This window comes from Populus alba, chromosome 6 (genome assembly GCF_005239225.2).
Source record: "Populus alba chromosome 6, ASM523922v2, whole genome shotgun sequence".
Lineage (NCBI taxonomy): Eukaryota > Viridiplantae > Streptophyta > Magnoliopsida > Malpighiales > Salicaceae > Populus > Populus alba.
Window position 1 is genome coordinate 5050116 of NC_133289.1, and position 25064 is coordinate 5075179.

The 25064-nt window shown below is 36.4% G+C and overlaps 2 protein-coding genes across 3 annotated transcripts; one reads left to right on the plus strand and one right to left on the minus strand.

Annotated features, from left to right (window-relative positions):
- Positions 1-2599: 2599 nt before the first annotated feature.
- Positions 2600-7963, minus strand: LOC118032622 (pyrophosphate-energized vacuolar membrane proton pump-like). Its single transcript, XM_035037385.2, has 3 exons — positions 7679-7963; positions 7500-7559; positions 2600-2918 (listed from the first exon to the last, which is right to left on the minus strand). Exons 1-3 carry the CDS (start codon positions 7961-7963, stop codon positions 2712-2714), a joined length of 552 nt encoding a protein of 183 aa, XP_034893276.1. The 3' UTR covers positions 2600-2711.
- Positions 7964-20891: 12928 nt separating this feature from the next.
- Positions 20892-25053, plus strand: LOC140954144 (cuscuta receptor 1-like). Of its 2 annotated transcripts, XM_035037378.2 has the most exons (8): positions 20892-21313; positions 21415-21570; positions 21675-21749; positions 21846-22004; positions 22091-22165; positions 22319-22489; positions 22715-22864; positions 22945-25053. In XM_035037378.2, the coding sequence occupies exons 1-8, from the start codon at positions 20944-20946 to the stop codon at positions 24723-24725; spliced, it is 2937 nt and encodes a 978-aa protein (XP_034893269.1). In that variant the 5' UTR covers positions 20892-20943; the 3' UTR covers positions 24726-25053. The 2 variants fall into 2 exon arrangements, with proteins under 2 accessions (XP_034893269.1, XP_073265928.1); XM_073409827.1 differs by lacking the exon at positions 21675-21749.
- The last annotated feature ends 11 nt before the right edge of the window (positions 25054-25064 follow it).

Below are 25064 nucleotides of genomic sequence, written 5' to 3' on the forward strand. Positions count from 1 at the left end.
AGCAGCACCATGTTTCTGGTAATTCTGTGATCTCTATCTATAAATAGCTCCACTACCAGTAGGGACTGCAGTCTCAGGGGCTTCGATATCAGGTTGGCGCTCTTTTGGCCGCGTACTTTCTGGTGCTGCATTAATCTTATTGCCACTCCTAATCTCCATTGCTTCCTTGTTTATAAACTACATAAGGCCTTCACCGTGAGATGAAGAACTCGAGAGTAATTATATGATCATTAACGATAGCCCAAGTAGGTAGTGGCTGCATATTTTAAAGATCAAGATGTCTGAAGGACTTGCCTCGATCTGGAAAAATATTTGAGTACAGAGGAGGTTATCCCAACTCTGAAGTGAAAGATATGGAGAAAAGAGGAGAGGAAAAATAGAAATATGCCCTCCATTTATTTGGCATGTTTACAAATGGTCCTTATTCTGTTTACTCAACCAATGCTAGTATTTTCTCATCCGTTGGCTCGACGTTAAAATTATGCAATAAACTCATCTGTCTCAACTTTTTTTCTTTTTTAATGATTCGTTAATTCTAGCACCGACTTCATTAATTATCACATAATTTGATAATCAAACAACAATGGTCCGAAAATCCTGTTAATCAAACAACTAATTATTGTTAATTAAAATTGTTCGGAGAGGGTCTTGTTTTTAATCAACACTATAAATCAAGAATTAAATCCAGATAAATCAAGGGTTTTTTAAGTGGAAAAACTAAGAACTCAGTTTCTTTAAAAGGGTGGATTTCAAAACGAGTAGAGCTTATAAACAAGTAGAAAGTGTGATATATTATTTTGGTAAAACGCTAAACCATTATGGAAAGCTAATATTTTACGGTGTTGGATTAATAATCCCACTGTCTCCGTATGGATTCTATGGATATATGTTTTACAGTCTCGAATTAATAACGTCCCATTTGGTGCTTCTTCCCCTCTGGCATGAGACGGCGTGTGTTTTCTTTTTGTTTCCAGCTAGTTTGATGCCCGCTTGAGGAAAATATTTATCAGTTATTGAACAGTAACACACAGAAACTCAGTCGTCGTCACGGAGCACTTTGCGAAATATATTTATATAAAAATTAAAATAAATGTGTAGAAAAAGGCACTGGTGGAAAATGTATTCATTTAGTAAAAACTGTTTTCTCCCATTCTCGTGTTTTCATTTAATAATGACATGTTTCTCTTCTTATAAACATGCCAATAAAAACTAAATTGTAAGAAATCCATACATGAACGCATTAAATTAAATCAGTTTTTGAGAATCAAATTAGAAAAAAGAAAATTGAAGGACCAAAGTGTAAGAAATCCAAGGAGAAAAAATCATCATGCAAATCCACTGAGGATAAGTGTTTTTTTTTTTTAATTTTAATTAGGCAGCTGGGGCATGTTTTGGGCATTTTACACAACAGCTGATTAAAATATTTGGCGGGGAGCACAGAAAAGAAAAATGAAAATGAAAATGAAAAGACAGCGCAAAAAGAGAGAACATACAATCAAAATTGCGTTAAATGTGCAAAATTAACTGTTCTTACTAGAAAACAAAATGACAACTTTGTTCCAGCTCTTCACTAGATTGATTATCATCATCGCCGTCATCGTTGTCATCATCAATCAACCCCCTAACAGGGAAGATTTTCTCCACCACTCAACACGCGGAGAGAAATTTAGGCTCCGTTTGTTTGCAGGAAAGTAAATTCCTTTTGGAAAATGAATTTCGGGAAAAGTGAATTCCTGGAAAGTGAATTCCGGGAAAGTATTTTCCGATATTTGGTAGTGTTATGGAAAATGAACTGGAAAACACTTTCCAGTGTTTGGTTGTATTATGGAAAATGAACTGGAAAATAATTTATTAATGAATTAATTTTTTTTTCAAATTTATCTAATATATATATATAAAATATTTAATATAAAATATTTAATCACTTACAATAAAAAAAAATGAAATCTAAAATGTATAATGATGAATTTTTTTTTATTATATTCTATATTCATACATAGCTTATTTTATAAAATATAACTATATATATCATATCATATTATAGAGAAATAAGCTTGTGAATTTTTTTTTACTATTCCATGAAACTATTTATAATTCCATTACATACGAAATACATCCGACAAAAACTATAGTTTTAATAATATTTTTAGCATGTAATAAAATTGGATAAAATATTAAGGTATAAAATTCACTCTAAACTAGTTTTTTTTTAAAATATTAAAAAAATAGCACACTTTAAAAAAAAAAATCCCACAGGCAAGTGAACAGTGCAAGAGAACTGCATTGTTCACTATTTTCAGTGAACAGTGTACGCAATACACTGTTCATGTTAATTGCACTATTCATTGAACAGTGCAATTAACATGAACAATTAATAAAAGGCATGAAAAAATGGCTACTTTTCACCTCTGGCCACTGTCGGAAAGTGTTTTCCTGGCAACACTAATTCATTTTCCATTGACTGAATTTACACTAATTCATTTTTCATTGACTGAATTTACTTTCCTTTAACTTTTTTCTTGTTGTTTGCCAAACATTGGAAAAGCAGGAAAGTGAATTCCAGGAATTCACTTTCCTGTAATCAAACACAGCCTTAAAGTCATCACGAACTACAAACTACATATATTGAGGTAAAGATGAATAGTAGGGCAAAACAAGAGAGATGGGACTGGTGGGACCAACCATTTCTTCTGCTTGTCTAGTTCTAATTCTCAGAATATCTTGAAGAGCAGGCCACCGTGCGTGGCAAAGAATGGAGCAAAGATGAGTGATTCCACAGCCATCAGCTTGATGAGGATGTTAAGTGATGGTCCAGATGTATCCTTCAATGGATCCCCAATGGTATCACCAATAACAGCTGCCTTATGTGGATCTGATCCTTTAGGGCCAAGAGATCTTGCATGCTCTGAAGCACCAGCCTGTTTCCAACAGAACAAATACAGGGCATATTCGCATTACAAAAACCTTTATTTCAGCACGCACACCAAATTACAAATAAATGTTAGGTATGTTGCCATTACATGTGCAATAAATGGTGGCTACAACCATTGACTTTGGTAGCCACCATTGTTGAAGAAGAGAAGAAGTTGGCAGCAGCCTTTGTTGAAGAAGAGATGAGTTTGGCAGCCACCATTGATGACAAAGGAGCAAGAGGAGCTGCCATTGATGCCTATAAATAGAGGCATACATTAGAGAGCAAAATGAGAGTGAAAGTAGAGCCAAATATGAGAGAAATGTAGGAGAGAGTGGGCTGTCAAGGCAGCCAGCAATAGCTGCCATTGCAGCACTGAGAAGAGAGAAATAGAGTGAGGTTGAGAGTTGCTAAAGAGGGAATAATTCCTCCTTCTCTATTGTTGTAAATCTTGTTCTCTCCCTATATAATCAAATGGCTTCTCCCGTGGATGTAGGCGGTTTGCCGAACCACGTTAAATATTGTGTCAGTGTGCTTGCCCTCCCGAGAGCAAAGATCAGTACATCACCGGTCGGAATTCCCTACAATTGGTATCAGAGCATATGGTTTAAGTGGTGTTTGATTTTTTGCTCAAAAATAAAAGTTGTCCAAATGGTGTTTTGACCATCCCACTATGTAGAGGAGGACGAGACGAAGCCACTGGTGAAAACGGCGTCAAAATTGGACGTCGAACATGGCCGCACTCTCCATCACTCTCCGGCAAGGTGTTTGCCCACTCGCCCCACGCGTGCCACGCGTCTTCTTCACCCGGATGAGTTGACCCGACCCATGTGAACAGTAGGCATGAACAGTGACGTTATCATGAACAGCATGATGCAAAGGATGACATCAGCATGATGCAAGGATGACATCAGCATACACAGTCAGCAAAGTATTGACTAGTCAACAGACATGTCAGCATAGGGGGACCCACCTGCCATGTCATCAGCCGCGAGCCGAGCCAAGCCGAGTTGAGCCGAGCCGAGCCGAATTGGAGCTGAGCCGAGCCGTGAGCCGAGGGATAGGATCCAGTGTAGCTAATCCTACGTGCAACCGGATCTGAGATTAAATCTGAGTCGTTGATCAGGCCAGAATTCTTTTGATCAAATCGTAGCCGTCTGATGTGCGATTTGGATGATTCAAGACATGTTTCCAGCTAATTTGATCATTCCGGATGCAATGGTATGGTCCGATCGTTGAGATTAGAGACCAAAAATGGCGGTGGTGAATTATCAAAGAGAGATTGCCCGATCAGGAGGCATCTGAAGGTCATCATGGTGGTCGATGGAGATGAAGAAGAAGAAGGTACACACATTTGCCCAATTATGTGTACTGAACTATTAAGTGGGAAAATTTAATTGCCTTGATGGAAGGCAAAATTGGGACACTCTAGACACCCGATCATGTGGACGATTTGAGGTGGAGAGTGGAAACTGATGAAGACCAATCTTGATGAATCTAAGCACTGGTAGTCTCGCCAGATGTTGAGAAATCAGGTATAAAACCAGGATATCCCAGATCACTTGTAAAGGAAAGCCGCAACAAAGCTAGCAAATGGTTGTATATACAAAAAGGCAGTACGGTGGATAGATACGTTATAAGAAGTTCTGTCTAGGAGATTGGGTTTTAAGCGGGACCGTTGTGACCCCTCCAAATCTTTCCTGGGAACTTGCTTAGTTGAAGGATCATCCACACAGTACTATTTTCGTATATGTGACAGTTTGTTATGAAACTGTTGAAGACTAGCAGGATGACGACACAAAAGAACAGTTGGGTTCCATATGATCAAGGATCTGATGGAGTGGTGATTTCTCCAAAGAAGTTAGATTCGGTGACTATGATTTCTCGAAGGGAGAATTGATGAAGACCCTGATAATGGAAGAGAAATACAGCAAGGGGATAAAGATTGGCACCCTATTTTGACTTGGATAAATGTTGTGACAAGATGAGCTACTGTCAAACATAAAAGCAAAGAATATGGAGAAATCTGGAGAACCGGAATTGCACGAGAGCACACGGAGATTGTGCAGGAGTACCCGTAGGATCCAACGAGGTATTGTAATGAGACAATAGGTGCAAGGAGAAGAAGAGTTCCCAGATGAAGCTCAGAGCAGAGACTGTGTGAAAAAGTTGTACAACAAGAAGTCTCTTGTGCTCTTGATAAAGGCAACAAGTGAGGACCTTTCCAATGCATGCAAGGATGGAAAGATGAGCTGTTTCAGAAGCACCGAATTAAAGGGGTGTGACCGCCTATGATGAAAGGCGAAGACACCAAAGAGAGTTGGTGTGGGTGGAGCTATCAAGCAGAAAGGGATAGAAGCTCCAAACATAGAAAATGAGATGGAAAACTGTGAAGAGTGCACCACAACTTTCTCTTTCTATGTGATCAGTGGTAGTGATCTCTCCCAAGTCCACATGGTGGTAGAGAATCTTGGAGCCACTAGAGACATCCCCTATGAAGGAGGATGTGGCCGTCTCATGATGACGAGTATAGACACCTCAGATGGAAGGTGTGTGGGCCAAGATTAGAGACTTGGTTCAGACCGCCTCATGACGATAGGCGAAGACATCTCAGATAGAAGGTGTGAGGACCATGGTATGAGTCCAAGATCATATCGTCTCATGACGACAAGCGGAGACACCTCAGACGGAAGGTGTGAGGACCATGGTATGAGTCCATGTTCAGACCGTCTCATGACGACAGGCGAAGACACCTTAGACAAAAGGTGTGAGGACCATGATATGAGTCCAAGATCAGGTTGTCTCATGATGACAAGCGGAGACACCTCAGATGAAAGGTGTGAGGACCTTGATATGAGTCCATGTTCAGGCCGTCTCATGACGAGCAGAAACACCTCGGATGGATGGTGTGAGGGCCATAATGTGAGCCCATTTCAGACCGCCGCATGACAACGGGCGGAGACACCTCAGAGGAAGGTGTGGGCCACAATGTGAGCCCAAATTCAAACCGCCGCATGACGACGAGCGGAGACACCTCAGAAGAAGGTGTGTGGGCCATGATAGGAGCCCTAGATTTAGACCGCTGCATGACGACGAGCGGAGACACCTCAGAAGAAGGTGTGTGGGCCATAATAGGAGCCCCAGATTTAGACCGCCACATGACGACGAGCGGAGAACCTGAGGAGAAGGTGTGGGGGCCAGGATAGAAGCCCCGATTCAGACAGCCCTAGAGCCAATATGATGGCTGGATATAAGTGGACAAGTGTATAGCCAATGAAGAGGCTATGATGAGTATGAAGACAAATGCAGGATTGACTTTTATGGATATTGCCCCCATGCTAAAGATCAATGAGCTAGAAGACATTTGCCTTGGAAAATAAGTGGGTGACTTGTGGAGCATTAAGACGCGACTGCTATGAAGGAGCAGAGGGCATGCGCAGGTTCTGGGAACAAGTTAACTCTTGTCAAGGTGGTGAGCTCGGTGAAAGCATTGTAATACTCAGAGTATGAAGATAGATATGGATCAACCTTTAATGGGCTGCCCCCATAAGTAAAGGTGGATAGCCACCTGAACTCTTGAGACTAAGAGTGAGAGACTCATGGAGAAGTAAGGCGTGGTTCCTAAGGTGGAACAGAGGGCAGACGCAACTCCTGGATGAGTAGACTCTTGGAAGAGTGGTGAGCTCGTGATCACATTAAAATACTCAATGACTGTCGCACTTGGGAATATCAGTTTGAGGGGGTGTTGTAAGCCTTGATGTAAGGCTTGATAAATCATTCCGAGCCAAGCATGGTTGATATGCTTGAAGGGGAAAGTTGTTCCAGAGACAAGCGTTAAACACTCTTCAGATGAGATGTGACAAACCATCTGGTTGAAGTGATCCTTTGAAGTGAGCAAAGGGGTGCTTGGTTGACTCTGGTGATTGAAAGGTTTGGCAAGTACCTGTAAACTTGGCCACAGACGCTCTCAGAATGGTAAGCTTGGAAGAGCTGCAAGATGCAAGCATATGCTGAAGAAGCAAGAGGACAATTGCCCCACATGAATGGCAAAGGGGGTGATTGTTAGGTATGTTGCCATTACATGTGCAATAAATGGTGGCTACAACCATTGACTTTGGTAGCCACCATTGTTGAAGAGAAGAAGTTGGCAGCAGCCTTTGTTGAAGAAGAGATGAGTTTGGCAGCCACCATTGATGACAAAGGAGCAAGAGGAGCTGTCATTGATGCCTATAAATAGAGGCATACATTAGAGAGCAAAATAAGAGTGAAAGTAGAGCCAAATATGAGAGAAATGTAGGAGAGAGTGGGCTGCCAAGGCAGCCAGCAGTAGCTGCCATTGCAGCACTGAGAAGAGAGAAATAGAGTGAGGTTGAGAGTTGCTAAAGAGGGAATAATTCCTCCTTCTCTATTGTTGTAAATCTTGTTCTCTCCCTATATAATCAAATGGCTTCTCCCGTGGATGTAGGCGGTTTTCCGAACCACGTTAAATATTGTGTCAGTGTGCTTGCCCTCCCGAGAGCAAAGATCAGTACATCACCGGTCGGAATTCCCTACAATAAAGAAGTGATAAAGCTCACTCGATCTATACCTCAATATATTTCTTGGCATTATCCCATGCACCACCAGTGTTGGAGGCAAAGATGGCAATCTGAACAACAGAAACAAATGATCAGACAAACAGTAACAGGACATCTATAACCTGAACAAATATGATCTCAAATTTATGTTGATTAAGGACATTCTGCTGACCAGTAGCCTTAGCATTACCTGGACACCAGACACAAGGGATCCAGCAAGGACACCAGATAGAGTTTCAACACCGAAAAAGATCCCAACAATGAGGGGTGTGAGCATGACAAGTGCACCAGGTGGGATCTTCTCCTTGATAGAAGCATCAGTGGAGATCTTAACACAGGTGGCATAGTCAGGCTTGGCAGTGCCTTCCATCAAGCCAGGGATGGTGTTGAATTGCCTGCGAACTTCCTCAACCATCTTAAGTGCTGCACTCCCCACGCTCTTCATTGTCATGGCAGAGAACCAGTAAGGAAGCATTGCTGAAAATTGTATATGTTAATGCCAAATTGTATATGTTATGCTGAAAATTATGTTGAATAGTTATATTAATAAAATAAAATAAAATAAAGGAAAAGAAAAGCTAGGAGTACCGTAAAATTGTATATGTTTCAAGATGTTTTTTTTTTATTAAATTTTTTTTATTTATTTTTAAATTGTTTTTTTTAATATATTTTTAGATTTAGTTTAGGGAATTATCTAAAGATTGGAGAAATGAAGAGGAGAAGAAAAGGCATTCTTCCACCGTACTTTTATTTGAAAAAACATTTATCATAAATAAAAATATTATTTTATAAGATTGTTTTTTTTAACAATTGCTCTTTAGCTTTATTTGTTTTCAAAGTTTTCAAGAGATGTGGTTTAATGGTAAAGGATTTGAGATCTACACATCAAGTCTCAAGTTTAAGTCAGGGCGTGCAATTCTTATAAAAATTTAGAATAACCAGAGTTTTACTTGCTTATTTATATCCACACGTTTTATAGAAAATGAGGTTTCGTATTTGTTTTCAAGGAAATCCTTAGTAGGGGATGGATTTTGATTTCTCGGGGTCGGAAGTGTGTAATCAAGGGCCGTCGTTCTCTTCAAATAGCAATATAATAGTAAATCCAAGTGGCATGTCGTTCTCCTTACTGACAATGGACTTTGCGACTGCGGCCACATCGCTCTCACTGCGGCCTGTTATTATTGGCCAGCCCACTCCTCTCTATTCCCATTCCTATTGGAATTCTCTCATATTGTTCCAAGGTTGGCGTCATATCGATGTTTCCAAAGGTAAAACACCGATAACTAGGATCCCAAAAACTCAGAAGGGCTTTGATCGCCGCTGCTTGTACAGGCAATCTCATTATTTGTGCAATTCTCCCATATCGCCTTTCAAACAGAGTCTCGTCAACATATTCCATGATAGACAATAATTTCCCTAAGTCGTTTACCATGTGATTTACTTTGGTAATGCATGGTAACCCACTAGCATCAATTCTTGGGCACTTTCCTTCGGCTATCTGAGCCAACTCAGACTCTTGCCCAAATTCTTGGAAAGAGAGGTACTCAGTCATGATTTTAGCTCAAAACCTGGGTTGATGAATTTAACATTATTAATCGTGATGCAAAATGAAAGTAAGATTCACAACCTAAGGACAAGCTCTAATTATCAAGTGAGAGTGGGTAGTTTTTCTATCTGGTCTCGAAGGGTCTCATATCTGCCCAGTGACGTTCTTCGTAAAGAAGTATGGGGGCGTTGCAAGGAACAGTTAAGACACGTATGCCCACCATTACCAAGCAGGCACTCAGATATGAGTTGGGTGTTTCACGCATTTAAACCCTGACCAATAGTCTTAGGGCAAATCGCTAATTCCCTGCTTAGCTTAAGGCTTGTGTGTGCTTCTCAAAACAAAAACAAGTGATGCATGAGACAATTTTATACAATGCATGAATAATACGCGTAAAATAAAAAATCAAATATGCAAATATAAAAGGAAAGGCATATTAACAATAAACACACGAAAACACAAACAAATCAGACAAAAACAAAGCTTAGTCTACAAGGTCCCCAGTGGAGTCGCCATTCTGTCGCACGTGTGCGGCGTCGCGGCGAAAATCATATAATTGTTCCATTTTTTTATCTGCAATGTAAATCTATTTATATCTATGGGGATACAAGAAAATATTGTCTTTTATTGGTAGAAAATGGAATGGGAGTCGCCACCTAGTATTTTGGTCACTAGGAACCCTAACTGGTCTTAGAGATTGGGTACGGGGACTGGTTGCGTAAAGGGAAGGTATTAGCACCCCAAATACGCCCTACCTAAGGTAAGCTGCATTGTTTCATTGTCTGATAAAAAACTAAGGTGTTTATTGTATTTCTAGTCGTTGGTCTGTCTATGGTTCAAGAAAAATCCTCCTCGGTAAGAAGGTCTTTTATCTTATCGTGTAAAACCCTAACCGTTTTAACGTCTATAACAAAACTTTATTAATAATATTTAGGAATACGTTTTACGTATAAATTCGTAATCCCAAATACTAAAAAGGAAACAAAAAGATTTTTTTGAATTTTTGAAATATTGGCCTAGTTCTCATGGCTTGAATAAACTGGTTATTAAAGCCAAAAGCATGCTAATACATATATTGTTTTGAAAATTTCCTTTGTTGTGTGAAAATATGATGTTATAATATTTATATATATATATATATATATATATATTGGAGAGACTAGGCCGTATTTTAAAACAAAAACAATTTTTTGAAAATATTTATTATTATTTTTTTTGTTCTTTATGCTTTGACGAAAATCGGGTATTTTAAATATTGAGCTTGTATCCTTACGGTATAAAATACAACCCAATATTAATCCACTTTAATAAAAATATGCAGAAAAATCAACAACATTTTTAGGGATTTTTTTTTTAGATTTTTTTTTTGAAGCAAAAACATTTTTTATTCTGAAACTCTTTGATATTTTTACGAAAACCGGGTATTTTTTAACATTGGTTTTGTATCTTTACAGTATAAAAATACCAAACCAACATTAACCCATTTTGTCAAAAATATTCAGGGAAATCAATAATATTTTTTTAAGATTTTTTCAAAGCAAAAACATTTTTTATTCTGAAACTCTTTGATATTTTTACGAAAACCGGGTATTTTTAACATTGGTTTTGTATCTTTACAGTATAAAAATACCAACCAACATTAACCCATTTTGTCAAAAATATTCAGGGAAATCAACAATATTTTTTTAAGATTTTTCAAAATATTTTTTTTTAAGTAAAATATATATACACAATATACACACATATATATTATAATATTATAATTTATAGTATATATATAAAAAAAAATTTCGGGTTGGGCCGGCCCAAATAAATGGGCCGAACCCAACCCAGCTGGAATTGGGCCAAACATCAGCCCGCAAGGAGGCTGGGCCGATCTCGGCCCAACAAAAAATTTCTCTTTAGACTGGGCCAGACTCGGTCTGGCCCAAAATAAATAATAACGAAACTGGGCCGGAAATCTGGCCCAGTGCAAAAACCCAACGGGGAAGGGAAAATAATTCCCTTCCCCTACCTCCTGCATGCAGAACGATTCTGCATGCAGGAGGACAACGAATACAAAGGCGAACGAAAGTGCAGGGGGAAGAAGAATACCTGGCACGGCGGAGGTGATGTTGCTGGTCGAACGTCCGGGTTGATGGTGTTGTAGCGGAGGTCGGTGGCTCAAAACAACGATTCCCAACAGTCTGGTAACCTCTCGGGTCGTGCTTGGTCTTCTTTTCCTCTAAGCTTTCCCACGGCTTCGGTACCCTTCCCCTCCTCCTGGTTCTGTTTCTTTGAGTTTTAAGTATTTCCCTTTAGTTCAACAGTTTCTCTCTCCTTCAGTTTCTCTCTCTCTCTTGGTCTCGGGTTTTTTTGTTCTTTTTTTTTTCCTACGTGCTTCAAGTCTCTCCCCTTCTTTTATAGGCGGGCAAAGGGAGCGAGGCTGCATGGGCTGAGCAGGGCAGCGTGGGGAGCATGACAGCGGGTTGAGTAGGGCATCGTGGGGGGACAGCGCCGGTCGGCTGGTCAGCGAGCGTGGTTGATCAAGGCGTGGCCCTCCTGGCTTCGCGTCGTCCGAGGTGTATGGGCTCCGGGTGTTGTCAGTGCACGCTTGCTGCACGAAGATTTCTTCCCATGCTTGATTAAACAAGCTTTTTGTCCATGCTCGCTGCACGTTCGGGGAGGAAGAAGAAAGGGGAACAATGCCGTTCAAAACGGCACCGTTCGGTCCTTCTCTTTTTTTTCTTTTTTTAAATGAAACGGTGTCGTTTTGGGGCAAACGCGCCGTTTCATTTAAAAATGGCGCCAGAATGCGCCCAAATTTCAACTCAGCCCTCAATTATCTTTTGTCTCTTTCAATTGCATCCCTGCCAATTTCGGTCCTTGCCCCCATAGTTGGCCGTGTTTTTCACCTTGGTCCTTGGCCTCTGATTTATGCAATTAAGCCCTCAATTGATCAATAAACTTCCAATTTCTTCAATTACGCCCCTGGATCAAATCAAGACAGCCCCCTCTATTTACCCACGTTTTCCAAATTGGTCATTGGTTTTGGATTTTCACAATTGAGCCCCTAATTGGCCATTAAACTTCAATATTTATGCAATTAAGCCCCTGATTTGACCTAATAAATTCCCAAAAATTATATTTTGGCCCCAGAACTTAAATTTCTTCCAATTAAAGCCCAAATTGACTTAAAAAATCAATTTTTCTTGCCCTCCAATCCTCTATAAATTCAAATAAAATCCAAGTCCATAAACATCCAAATTTGGGCTTTTCTCCTCAAAAATTCAATTTTTCCTTCTCAACAGGGCTCTCATCTTTTAAGAATATACTGTCAAAAATCCAATCTTTGTATTTTTTAACCTCCTTGACCAATCTTCCGACCATTTTCTGAGCGCTTCTGCCTCCTGTTATTTTTCTAACCTTCTTTGGCTATTTATTTATGTATTATTATTATTTTTATTTTTTGTGGGGACCCAAAAATAGGTTACAACATGAATTATTGGAAATGACGAAATTATGATCCAATTAATGTTGAGACAATTTTTGACATTGAAAATTGGGTGGTCGAAGACGACCCATCAATCTTGACAACGGAAGAAGTAGAGAGTTTTCACCAAGCTCTATCAACTATGACCTTACAAGATACATTAGATGATGGTAATTAATGATTAATTATTTAATGATAAATATTATTTAAAATAAAGTTTTGTTTAACACATAATATTTATTTCTTAATTGTGTTTGAAATGTAGATGTCATAAATGTTAATGATATTGAAGATGATTGTGACGATGAAGTTTCAAAGGAGCATGCTGATGATTTATTAGGTGTTGACGAGATTGGCTCCATTCCATCGACATTTGATCCAAATTTTTCTTCCATGGAGACAGAATAACTTAATGTGTTAATTCAACATAAGTAAATGTGTTGTTGTTTTAAATTTTGATGTTTTGTTTTAAAATATTTTAGAATTTATGTTGTTGGAATTTATGTGGTTGGATGTTTTGTTTTAAAATATTTTATAATTTATATTTGGTTTGTATTTTGGATATTGAATTAAATTTATGTTGTTGGTTTATAATTTAAATTTGGTTTAAGTAAGTGTTGTATTGTAATTAGTTATGTATTTATATATATATATATATATAGGTTTTTTTGGGTTGACCCGGGTCAACCCACCTGACCCGTGACCCAGAAGGTCGACCGGGTCAATGACCGGGTCGGGTTTCAAAAACTATGCTACGGAGGAAACGCTAACAGCTTAGCACTTTCCACGAAGAATATGGATTTGGAAAATAAGCCGAAAGAGAGGACTTTGTCTATGGCCCGTGGAAAATTATGACATTTGATTGTGATATTGCAAATTGCGGATTAAAAGCTCCTTTAATTACCCAGGCGCGATTTTCTTTAAAAGCTCCTTTCATCACGAGCATAGGCCAACCCGCGATTTTCTTTTAGCATTTTCAATGCTACTTCTGGGAACAAAAAGATTCAAAAATATGAAAACAAGTTGGATTTTCAAAGGCTTACGAATAAGTTGTCTGAGGGTTGAATGTTGAATTTATCTTCTGGGTAGTAGCAATCACAAACTAAAACAGATTGATTTCATTTACGAAAATAAATTTACCATCTAAATGATAGCAAACTATAAAACATAGAAAAGATTGCTCACCATATATGTCACTGTTGATCAAAGCAACAAGTAACTTTATGCGATCATCATCGGTTAACTGCTCGTTTGTTTCATCATAAAGATATGATACCATCCCTCTATGCCCCAATAGAGTTGCCATGTAAATTGGTAACAGGTTTCCTCTGCCTCGAGTCATCGCCAAACCGCGTTTTTCGTCTATCATGACTTTGGCAAGTGCCTCAACTCCAGATACAGCAGCAAAGCAAAATGCTGTATTGCCCGCCTCGTTTTTGTAAGTTAGAGCCTCTACTTGGCTAGCCTTTTCTACCTCAATTTACTTCATTTAGTGTGAGAGAAATAATCAAGTTTTTCATAAGATTTATTGATCTCATCAGAATGTTTGCAAAGACATTTTTTATTTGGTTCAATCCCGTTTCATAGAGCTCGAACCAGGTTTCATATCCCAGTTACTTTCAGTTCTATTTGGTGCCTCTAAGAGTCATGAAATATAATTACTCTTGCTAATTTTGAAATTTTGTTTAGCACAGTTTTATATGTAATCAACCGGTCGACTGACTCATCTACTATTTATCTTCACAATCTGCTTTTGTTCTTTTTCAGTGTTTTTATACCTTTTGCTTCATTTTCTTGTTATTTTTTTGTCAAATAGACTAGGTAACAAGCATTTATACTTCTTGACGTATGCTCCTCATGCTTTATATAGTTTCTTCCCTTTAATACAGTAACTTTTATCCGGAAAAAAAAATTTTGTTTTGCTATACATTGCAAGTTTTAATGTCTATTTAATATGTATGCTATGATTTTATTTTGATCAAGATGAACTTAATTATATAAAAATGCATGCAATCTAAACTAAATTATAGATCGAAAACAGCAGTTATCCAATTCAAAAAAACCACTCAAAGATTTGAGCTGAACCATTACACTAAATTAGATGACTGTTGATTTCCTGGGTTGGCACTCAAACTTGCAACGCATTGTGCAAATTCTAAAAAAGTGAATTTACATAGCCGGAATATCGACCATGTCATGTGCTTCAGGAGAATGGCTTCCCATGACCTCAACTTATCATATTCCACTTCGAGCAGCTTAGTGATTTGAAGTTTGAGGAAGCCTGAAAGAACCCCCAGCATAAAGCATCTCATAGACAGGCCTTATCCTCATAGTTAGAACTAGTTATATGCCCCGCGCGATGCCGCGGGTCAATTATTTTTTGCATTTCAAAAATAATCAAGATCTAAAAATGTTAGGTTTTTTTGCAAAGTTATACCCAAAAGTCTTAGGTTTAGTTGCAATGCCTGATCCAAAAGTAATATTTATAATATTAACAATAACATTAAACTTGGGTTAACCCTTAGCATAAAAGTGTCTGGACTGCATACCCAGACCCAATAGCATTGGACGTGGGTTTTACTGCAAGGTCATGTTATAAAAGTGTGATAATTAAATAGATTAGTTAAAAAGAAAAAAACAATGAAAAAAAACCAACAGGAAGAAAAAAACTAATGAAGAAAAAGAGAAAAAAATGAATTAATTGGGTTAACCCATCATACCTTGAATTCCCATCGTGAAAGTTTGATAATTAAAAATGAAAAAACAAATTAATGGGTTAACCCAGAATTAACTGGGCTAACTCGTTAAACCAGGTTAACCTGTCAAACCTGGAATCCTTGTCATGAAAGTTTGATAACTAAATAGAAATTTTTTTAACATGGTTAACTTGTCAAATCCGGAATCCATGTCAAACCCGGAATCCATGTCATGTAAAGGAACTAATCTACAAAGCATAATGAAAAGAAATGATTCGTTCTGTTGCAGCCTTGTTAAATTGAAAAAAAAATTATTGTTTTTTTTTATTTGATAAGTTAATATTAAAAATTTTAAAAAATATTTTAATATATTTTCAAGTAAAAAATATTTACACCATAATATCATACATTCATTTTATATTAAAATACAATATTAATTAACTAATTATACCAATATTTTAAATTCAATTTGACTCAAGATCATATTATTTTAAATTTATTTTTTTTTTATTATTTGATAAGTTAATATTGAAAATATAAAAAATTAAAAAATATATTTTTAAGTAAAACAAATTTACATCATAATATCAAATATGCATTTTATATAAAAATACAATATTAACTATCTGATTATATTATTATTATTATTATTATTATTAATAAATTCAATTCGGCTCAACATCATATTATTTTTAATACCTATTTCAGACTGAACTTTTATATATATATATATATATTATATATATATATATATATATATATATATATATATATATATAAAGGCATCGTTTATTTGCTGGAAAATAGTTTTTTTTTGGAAAGTGAATTCCGAGAAAGTATTTCGCAATGTTTGGTAGTGTGATAGAAAATAAGTTGGAAAACACTTTCCAGTATTTGGTTATGTCATGAAAAATGAGCTGGAAAATAACTTATTAATATTTTATTTTTCTCAAATTTATTAAAATAACGAGGAACAAATCTTACAAATTAAAATGTTGAATGAGAATAAAATTGAAAAAAATATATAATTTCATAAATTATCTCAAATAAAATAAATAATAATCAAAATAATAAAGATCAAATCCATAAAATAAAAAACAATTGGAAGATGAAGAAATTAAAATAATAATAATTAACATTTCATAAATTATTTCAAATAAAATAAGTAACAATCAAAAGAATGAGGACCAAATTTGATAGATAAAAAACTTTAATTAAAAAATGATAAGGGAAAATCAAATAGCAATTATAAAAATGAGGACCAAAGTTAATATAAAAATTAAATTATAAGGGATGAAATTGAAAAACAAATATTCAAAACAAAATATATATAGCAATCAAAAGTTTGAGGACCAAATTTGATATAATCAGCAAATAATGTGATATTTTAAAATTTTTCACAACTTCCAGAAAGTGTTTTCCACCCAAAATAAAAGGAAAACACTTTCCTGGAAACCACGTTAAAATTGAACATTGTTTTTTAAACCATGTTAACCCGTTAAACCAAGTTAACCCGTTAAATCCCAGATCGATGTTATGAATGTCTGGTAACTAAATAAAAAAAAGTGAACATTAACAAACTGAACTAAACAAAAAAAATTAATGAAAAAGAAAAAATCAAAAAAACAAATCTTGGTTAACTTGTCAAACTATGTTAACCCGTTAAACTCAGGATCTGTGTCATGAAAGTCTGATAAATAAATAAAAAAAATTTTAACATTAACAAACTAAATTAAACAAAAAAATTTATGAAAATAATAATAAATAAATTGACGGGTCAACCCAGAATTAACTGGGTTCGCCCGTGAAACCAGGTTAACCCGTGAAACTCGGGATATATGTCATGAAAGTCTAATAACTAAATAGAAAGAAATTTAACATTAACAACTAAACTAAACTAAAAAAAATTAATTAAAAAGAATAAAAAGCAAAAAAAAAAAATCTAGGTTAACTTGTCAAACCAGGTTAACCCGTTAAATCCGGAAAACATGTCATGAAAGTCTGATAACTAAATAAAAAATTTTAACATTAATAAAACATTAACAAACTAAATTAAAAAAAAATTGTTAAAAGAAAAAAAAACAAAGAAAGAAGCAAAAAATAATTTTCCAAAAACATAAAAAAACAACTTAAAAAAAAAACATAAAACAGCAGGGATCTGTGTTTTACTGTGGACTGCACAGTGCAGTCCACGGTACAACAATGATCTCTTTTAGCTATTTATAATAATGCTTAAGATGGAGCCCAAACCGCAGGCACCAGCCAGAACCAAGAAGGTGAGCCATGATAGCTGAGAAGGATTAGAATGGTGAAGGTTATTCCGCACGGCGACTCTCTGACAAATCTGTCTCCAAGAGCATGATTATTTGCACTTTTGCTATTTGATAACAATATCAAAGAAGGGAGACATGATAGCTGAGAAGGATTAGAATGGTGAAGGTTTTGAAAAAAAATGAAAGAAAGAGTGAAATTAATTGAAATCTTGTTTTCATTTAACTATATTATTTAAATTAATTTGAATCTTGACTTTTATTTAAATATATTATAAACAAATAAAAAGACGATGTTGCTAAGTTAGAATTGACATTGGTAGGATTTGAGAGTTTCTTGATAAATAACCTTCTCAAGTTTCACCTGACCCACAATCCAAGATTTGCTCCAGATCAACCTTGGATAGGGTTCAAAAACCATGGTGAAAAGTAAAAGGAACGTAACAGAGAGACGAGAGTCGTGTGTGTTACCAGCCATTGAATTAATATTGATGTAAAGCAAAAACTTGGGAATTTCCTCGAAGAATCAATGGGACAATAAGCCAAATAAAGAAGACTTTATTACATATGGAAAATCATGTGATGACGACGACCAATTCCATCCAAACCACAGGGTCGATAGCGTGGAATTGAATTCCAGTGCCATATAAGTGGGCTGTTTAATACAATTCATGAACGAACACTTTCTCAACTTTTTCATTGTAAAAGACAACAGTAAATAAAATCGATCTGCTACCACAGCAACAACAATCATAAGATCGAGTGTGTTGATTCGTCTTGTAGTATAAAGAGCAGCTTGTACAAAGCCACTGGTATACAACTTAATTCATCAAGTATTTCAAATGGGTTAAGCAGGTTCTTTATAGTAGTGATAAAGCTGATCTTCATGGTTTTATTACTAGGGTGGTGGTGTCATTTGTGTTTGGAGGAAGAGAGAATTGCTCCACTGGAATAATTGACAAACAGATCCGGTGCTTCCTTATGGAGGGCCCAAACCCCCTGTGCAAAGTCAATCCTGGAGCATCCTTTTCTTATCTATGATTGAAGCTCTACGCCTTGACTCGAAGTCAGCTGAGGAAATCTAAACCATCTTTTTTTCAGCAGACTTTTTAGATGGTTCTTGATACACATGACGAAGAACACGCATTCATCCGTTTATAAACGCCAAGATAGTAAAATGTGTTTTCCATATATAGGAGGAAAAAAGCTTGCGGGCACATCGTGGCTGGCAATTTTGACCACTGTTAACAGCTTTCTTTTCTTTTGTCTTAGCAGGTGGCCCATCGAGCCATCATCAGGTCAAGCGATGAATGAATGCAGCAACCTTCTTCTTCGTCAACCACTAACAAGACTGACAGCCACTGCATTATTTTCGGCCGTAGGGAACACGTCGCGCGCGATGACCAGTTCATCTGTCTCTTGTAAAAAGTAAGAGTAAAATGCAAGATTTTTAAAGGTGTTCTTCAGCAGTCCCCAGATATTGGTGTCAGGGTTTGATCAATCAACCTGTGGGTTGTATTATTTTAGCTTCTCGGCAAATTGGTCTCTCTGTTATTTTTTTTAAATGCAAAAACAAACATGCTCTTGATAGCCACGGTGAATGCTTTTTTAAATTTTTATTATGAATGGGTTCAAGTTTGACTAAACTAATGTTTCATACCGTCCAATAACAAATCTAACACTAATATAATGGGACTTCAAAGTGAATATATATATCAGATCAAACTAGGTTTCACATCTATGAAAAATAACCTACTAAGAAAATTCACAAAAACTATAAATAAATAAACAAATAACTGATTAGTTCCTGCTGACTAGATCATGTTTAGAGTACTTAGAACAAGCTTTCTTCATAAGAGTGGAAATCTGAAATCTTGAAGTGTGTATTTAACCATTTGAATCTCCCACGATTTGACCTGAGCTTCTGGAGCTAGTCTCATCATGAACTCTGCTGTTTCTTTCATTCCTAGCTCCATATACAGTCGAGTGGCAGAGATAATTGTATAATAGCTATAGGTTTTAAAATCAGGAAAATGATGAGAATTGCACACATTCTTCTAGTGGTAAATATATTGATGTAAAACAAAAACTTGGGAATTTCCTCGAAGAATCAACGGGACAATAAGCCAAATAAAGAAGAATGAATGCAGCAACCTTCTTCTTCGTCATAGCGTGTAATTTTCCACAACCACTAACAAGGCTGACAGCCACTGCATTATTCTCGGCCGTAAGGAACACGTCGCGTGCGATGACCAGTTCATCTGTCTCTTGTAAAAAGTAAGAGTAAAATGCAAGATTTTTCAAGGTGTTCTTCAGCGGTCCCCAGATCTTGGGGTCGGGGTTTCATCAATCAACCTGTGGGTTGTATTATAATAGCTTGTTGGCAAATTGGTCTCTCTGTTTTAAATGCAAAAACAAACATGTTTTTAATAGCTGCGGTTAATGTTTTTTAAAATTTTTATTATAAATCGTTGCAAGTTTGACATATCTAATGTTTCAAACCGTCCAATAACAAATCTAACAGTAATATAATGGGACTATATGACTAGTAAAGGAACTAATCTACAAAGCATAAATGAAAAGAAATGATTCGTTCTGTTGCAACTTTGCTCGGTAGAAACGTTAGAAAAAAAAAAAAAAGCAGAGCTGGGCTGCAAGGACAAAGTTGCAGTCTTGTTAAATTGAAAACATTTTATTGCTTTTTTTATTATTTGATAAGTTAATGTTAAAAATCTTATTTTTAATATGTTTTCAAGTAAAAAAATTTACACCATAATATCATACATTTATTTTATATTAAAATACAATATTAATTAACTAATTATACCATTATTATTAAATTCAATTTGACTCAAGATCATATTATTTTAATTTTTATTGTTTTTTATTATTTAATAAATTAGTATTAAAAATATAAAAAATTAAAATATTTTAAAAAAACAACCGATTTGTAGAACGAACTTTGAAAGATATATTAAAAAGAAAAGTGAAAAACCATTTTGTAAAACCTATGACCAAGCCAATGAAATAAGTGGCAAGATGCTGGTTTTTCAAATATTTCATTAGTTTTCAATTTTTTATTCGATTTTTTTGGAATATTTTCAACATTCCTCTTGTAAAAATCTTCACTGCAGCTTTTGGGGAGTGATGGCACTGTTTTTGCCGTAGGGAAGACGTTGCATGCGATGACCATTTCATTTGTCTATTTCTCTATTATTGTAGAAAATAAAAAAAAATAAAAAAAAAAGTATTTCAGAATCCTTTTTATTTAAAATCCTTCCAACCTCATACCAGCCTAGCACTTTCCACGAAGAATATGAATTTGGAAAATAAGCCGAAAGAGAGGACTTTGTCTATGGCCCGTGGAAAATTATGACATTTGATTGTGATATTGCAAATTGCAGAACGATCTTATTTATAAAGAGCCTCTGACGGTTGTTTTTCGATACATAATTTCATCGAGGAGTCCAAATGGGTTTAAACAGGTTCTCTTCTTTAGCAGGGACACTGATGATTTATGCTATGGTTTTGTCAGAAAGCTGGTGGTCATGTCACGGCTGTTTAGACGAAGAGAGAAGTGCTCTCTTGCGGATTAAAAGCTCCTTTAATTACCCAAGCGGCACATCCCTTCAATCTTGGGGAAAAGTAGCCGACTGTTGTTCTTGGGAACGCGTTGACTGCAATTTCACTACAGGACGAGTTGTCGAACTTTATCTTCCAGGCATAAGGGAAGAGGGATTGGGAGATTTGTACCTAAATGTCTCTTTGTTTCGTCCCTTCCAAGAACTGCAATATCTTGATTTAAGGGGAAATTTTATAGTTGGCTGTGTTGAGAATGAAGGTTTATCTCTTGTTTGCGTGCTACTGCAATTTCAACAGGAAAAAAGAAGAAGAATAGATTCTATAATATTTTTCAAGCTACTGATTGAAATTCCCATGCAGGTTTTGAAAGACTATCAGGACTTGACAGCTTGGAGATTCTCTATTTAGACGAAAACAAATTCGACAACAGCATCCTTTCATCCCTTGGTGGGCTTTCCTCTTTGACAACCCTGTTTCTATCTGGTAACCAACTCAAAGGAGCAATTAGTGTTGATGGTAATTAAGCTTGATCACTTCTCTCATTTTCTTTCCCAAATAAAACCATGTTAATTACTGCCCTTTTTTTAATTGTTGTACTTGGTACAATTATATTTGGCCAGAACTGAATAATCTAACAAGCTTGCAGTCGTTGTGGTTTGATGGCAATGAAATTGAAAGCTTTAAATCCATTCATGGTATGAAAGAGTTGTGAGTTGATTGAGCATTTGTTTTCACACATAAGTACTACATTATCCTTTCAGGTTACATGAAAGCTTATGGTATTTTTATAGGTACTGGTGACGACTTACTGAGGTTAAGAAATCTGGAAGAACTTCTTTTGGATGATAATCGCTTCAATGACAGTACCTTATCATCCCTCAAGGGTCTTTCATCTCTCAAATCCCTGGATATAGCGTACAACCAACTGAAAGGATCATTCAATGTGACTGGTAACCTCACCTTTTTCGATTCCTAGAAACCAATCTGTGATTTTTGCTGTGACGTAATATTAAATTTCTGTTTTTCGACAACCTAGAGCTGGATGCTTTGATCAACTTAGAGGAAGTGTATCTAGATGGAAACGAGATTGACAAATTTGTGTTATCCAAAGGTATTGATTGCTTTCCACACTGATTGATGGTAGCTTTACCGCTTGATCAACCTAAAATCTCATTAACTGAATTGTATTTTCGCGGATGATTTTGCTCAAGAATAAAAGCTCAGAAGGTTTTAAAATTTGTTTTACTTCTGCTGTCCCCTGCAGATACTAGAGGTTTTGGAAATGTAAGCCTCATTTCATTATCTAATAGCACCTTAAATGGAAGAGCTCTTCCATTTGCATTGTTGCAATCGTTGACGAAATTCCCAAACCTCAGGACCCTTCATTTGGATGAGAATAATCTTGAAGGAAGTTTCGGAACAACATTAGATAAAGGTAATTTGTGGTACTAATGCCTAAAAGCGATCCTGAATATCTGTTAATTGTTCTTTTTTTCTTTGTAAACGTGCTTTAAATCATATTTTCCTAGTTATAGGAATTTAATTGATTGTAGCGAGGACATTATAATGGAGCTTCTTGTTGGTTTCATCATCTTGTTTCCTTATCATTATCCGGCTCTTGCATACCGAGCATAATTTCTTGTGGGTTTGATTATTGTAGACTTGGCTTCTCTCAAGAATTTAGAAGAGTTGGATTTGAGTTCCTCCACTGTCGATAATAGCTTTCTGCAAACAGTCGGGAAGATTACTACTCTAAAGAGTTTAAGATTGGATGATTGTCGACTCAATGGCTCCATCCCTAAAGCCCAAGGTAAGTCTGACCACCTCTCCCCTCCTTAAGCGTTCTGCTTCTTCTCTGACTAAAATTTTTATGAATCAATAAATTCTCAGGCCTATGTCAGTTAAAGCATCTCCAAAATCTATATATCAGCGGGAATGATCTCAGTGGTGCTTTGCCTTGGTGTTTGGAAAATTTGACATCCCTTCAACGATTATATTTGTCTTCCAATAACTTTATTGGAGACATTTCCTTCTCTCCTCTTACAAGTCTCACATCCATCCGAGAGTTATTACTTTCAGACAACCACTTTCAGATCCCCGTCTCATTGAGCTCATTTCTCAACCATTCACAACTCAAGTATTTCTATGGTAGCAATAACGAAATATATGTTGAAGAATTCGAGGAGCATAATTTGGCCCCAAAGTTCCAATTAGAGCATCTTGATTTATCTAGCAATGTATATGGTGGAGCATTTTCCTTTCCCAAATTCCTCCTCCATCAATACAGCCTCCAAAAAATTGATTTTTCTAACCTGAAATTAAGGGGAGGGTTTCCTATTTGGTTGTTAGAGAACAACACAAACCTAAATTATCTCTATTTGGTCAACAATTCTCTTTCAGGGACTTTTCAATTGCCAATTCATCCTCATCAGACTTTGTCTGAATTAGATATTTCTAACAATAACTTCGAAAGCCACATTCCTAGAGAAATAGGATCATATTTTCCAAGTTTAATATTTTTAGCCATGTCTAATAACCACTTCAGTGGTCGCGTTCCCTCCTCATTTGACTTTCTGTTGTATCTTCATGTTTTGGACCTCTCAAATAACAACATCTCTGGAACCTTACCATCTTTCTTAAACTCTTCAAACCTCCTGCATGTTTATCTGTCACGAAATATGCTACAAGGATCCCTAGAACATGCATTTCAGAAATCCTTTGAGCTAATAACGTTGGATCTTAGCCATAATCATTTGACTGGTAGCATTCCAAAATGGATTGGTGAGTTTTCCCAACTGAGCTTTCTTCTCTTGGGTTATAATAATCTTGATGGCAGTATACCCACGCAATTGTGCAAGTTGAACAAATTACGCTTCATTGATCTTTCTCATAATAATTTTTCTGGTCATATTCTACCTTGCCTAAGATTTAAAAGTATTAGTTGGTTTTTCCTCCACGGAGAAAATCATTCTATCTCTAATCTTCGAGAACCATTGGTTATTACAACAAAGAGTCTATCCTATCCTTATCCGCCAAGTATTTTGTACTTCATGATCGGAATGGATCTCTCCTGCAACAGTTTGTCAGGTGCGATTCCTCCTGAAATTGGGAATCTCAACCACATTCATGTATTGAACCTGTCCAACAATCATTTAATAGGCCCAATCCCACAAACTCTTCCAAATTTAAGTGAAGTTGAGAGCATGGACCTTTCCAATAACAGCTTGAATGGGGAAATCCCTCCTCAACTTGTACAATTGCATTCTCTTGCCTATTTTAGTGTAGCCAACAATAACTTGTCTGGTAAGACTCCTGAGATGGTTGCACAATTCTCAACATTCAATAAGAGCAGCTACGAGGGGAATCCCTTACTTTATGGACCACCACTGCTTAACAGTTGCACCAAAGAAGTACCACCACCACCACCTGGGCCTTCTACCGATGAGAAAAAAGAGAGTAGCGTCTTTATTGATGCACAAGTTTTCTGTGTGAGCTTTGTTGTGACGTACATCATGGTGCTGTTGGGAATAGCTGCAGTTTTGTACATAAACCCAGATTGGCGGCGAGCATGGTTTTATTTCATTGAGAAGAGCATCAACACTTGCTACTACTTTGTTGCGGACAATCTTCTTAAGCCATTCAGAATCAGAGTTTGGAAGCCTTTGGTATAAATAAATCTCAACTTTGCATTGTTTCTACATTTCAAAGGGAAGATTTAGATGGTCAATCTTATCTCATATCAGTAGTATAAATAATGTCTGAAAAGTTGTGTTCTTTATAGCAATGTAATGAAGAAAATCATTTCTTCACAATTTTTCTTTCAGCATTCAGCAAGTTCTTTCTCATATATCTTCCTTCAAATCGTAAGAACGAGTAATGGATATACCCAAGGCATGCAACTCAGTGTAGTTTATTTGTAGGAGTATTTGTTGAACAAGGCAGAAAATGGTAGAGTTTTCATTTACCCCGTGTTATAATTCGAGGAAATGTCAATTGGAACAGAGTAGCTC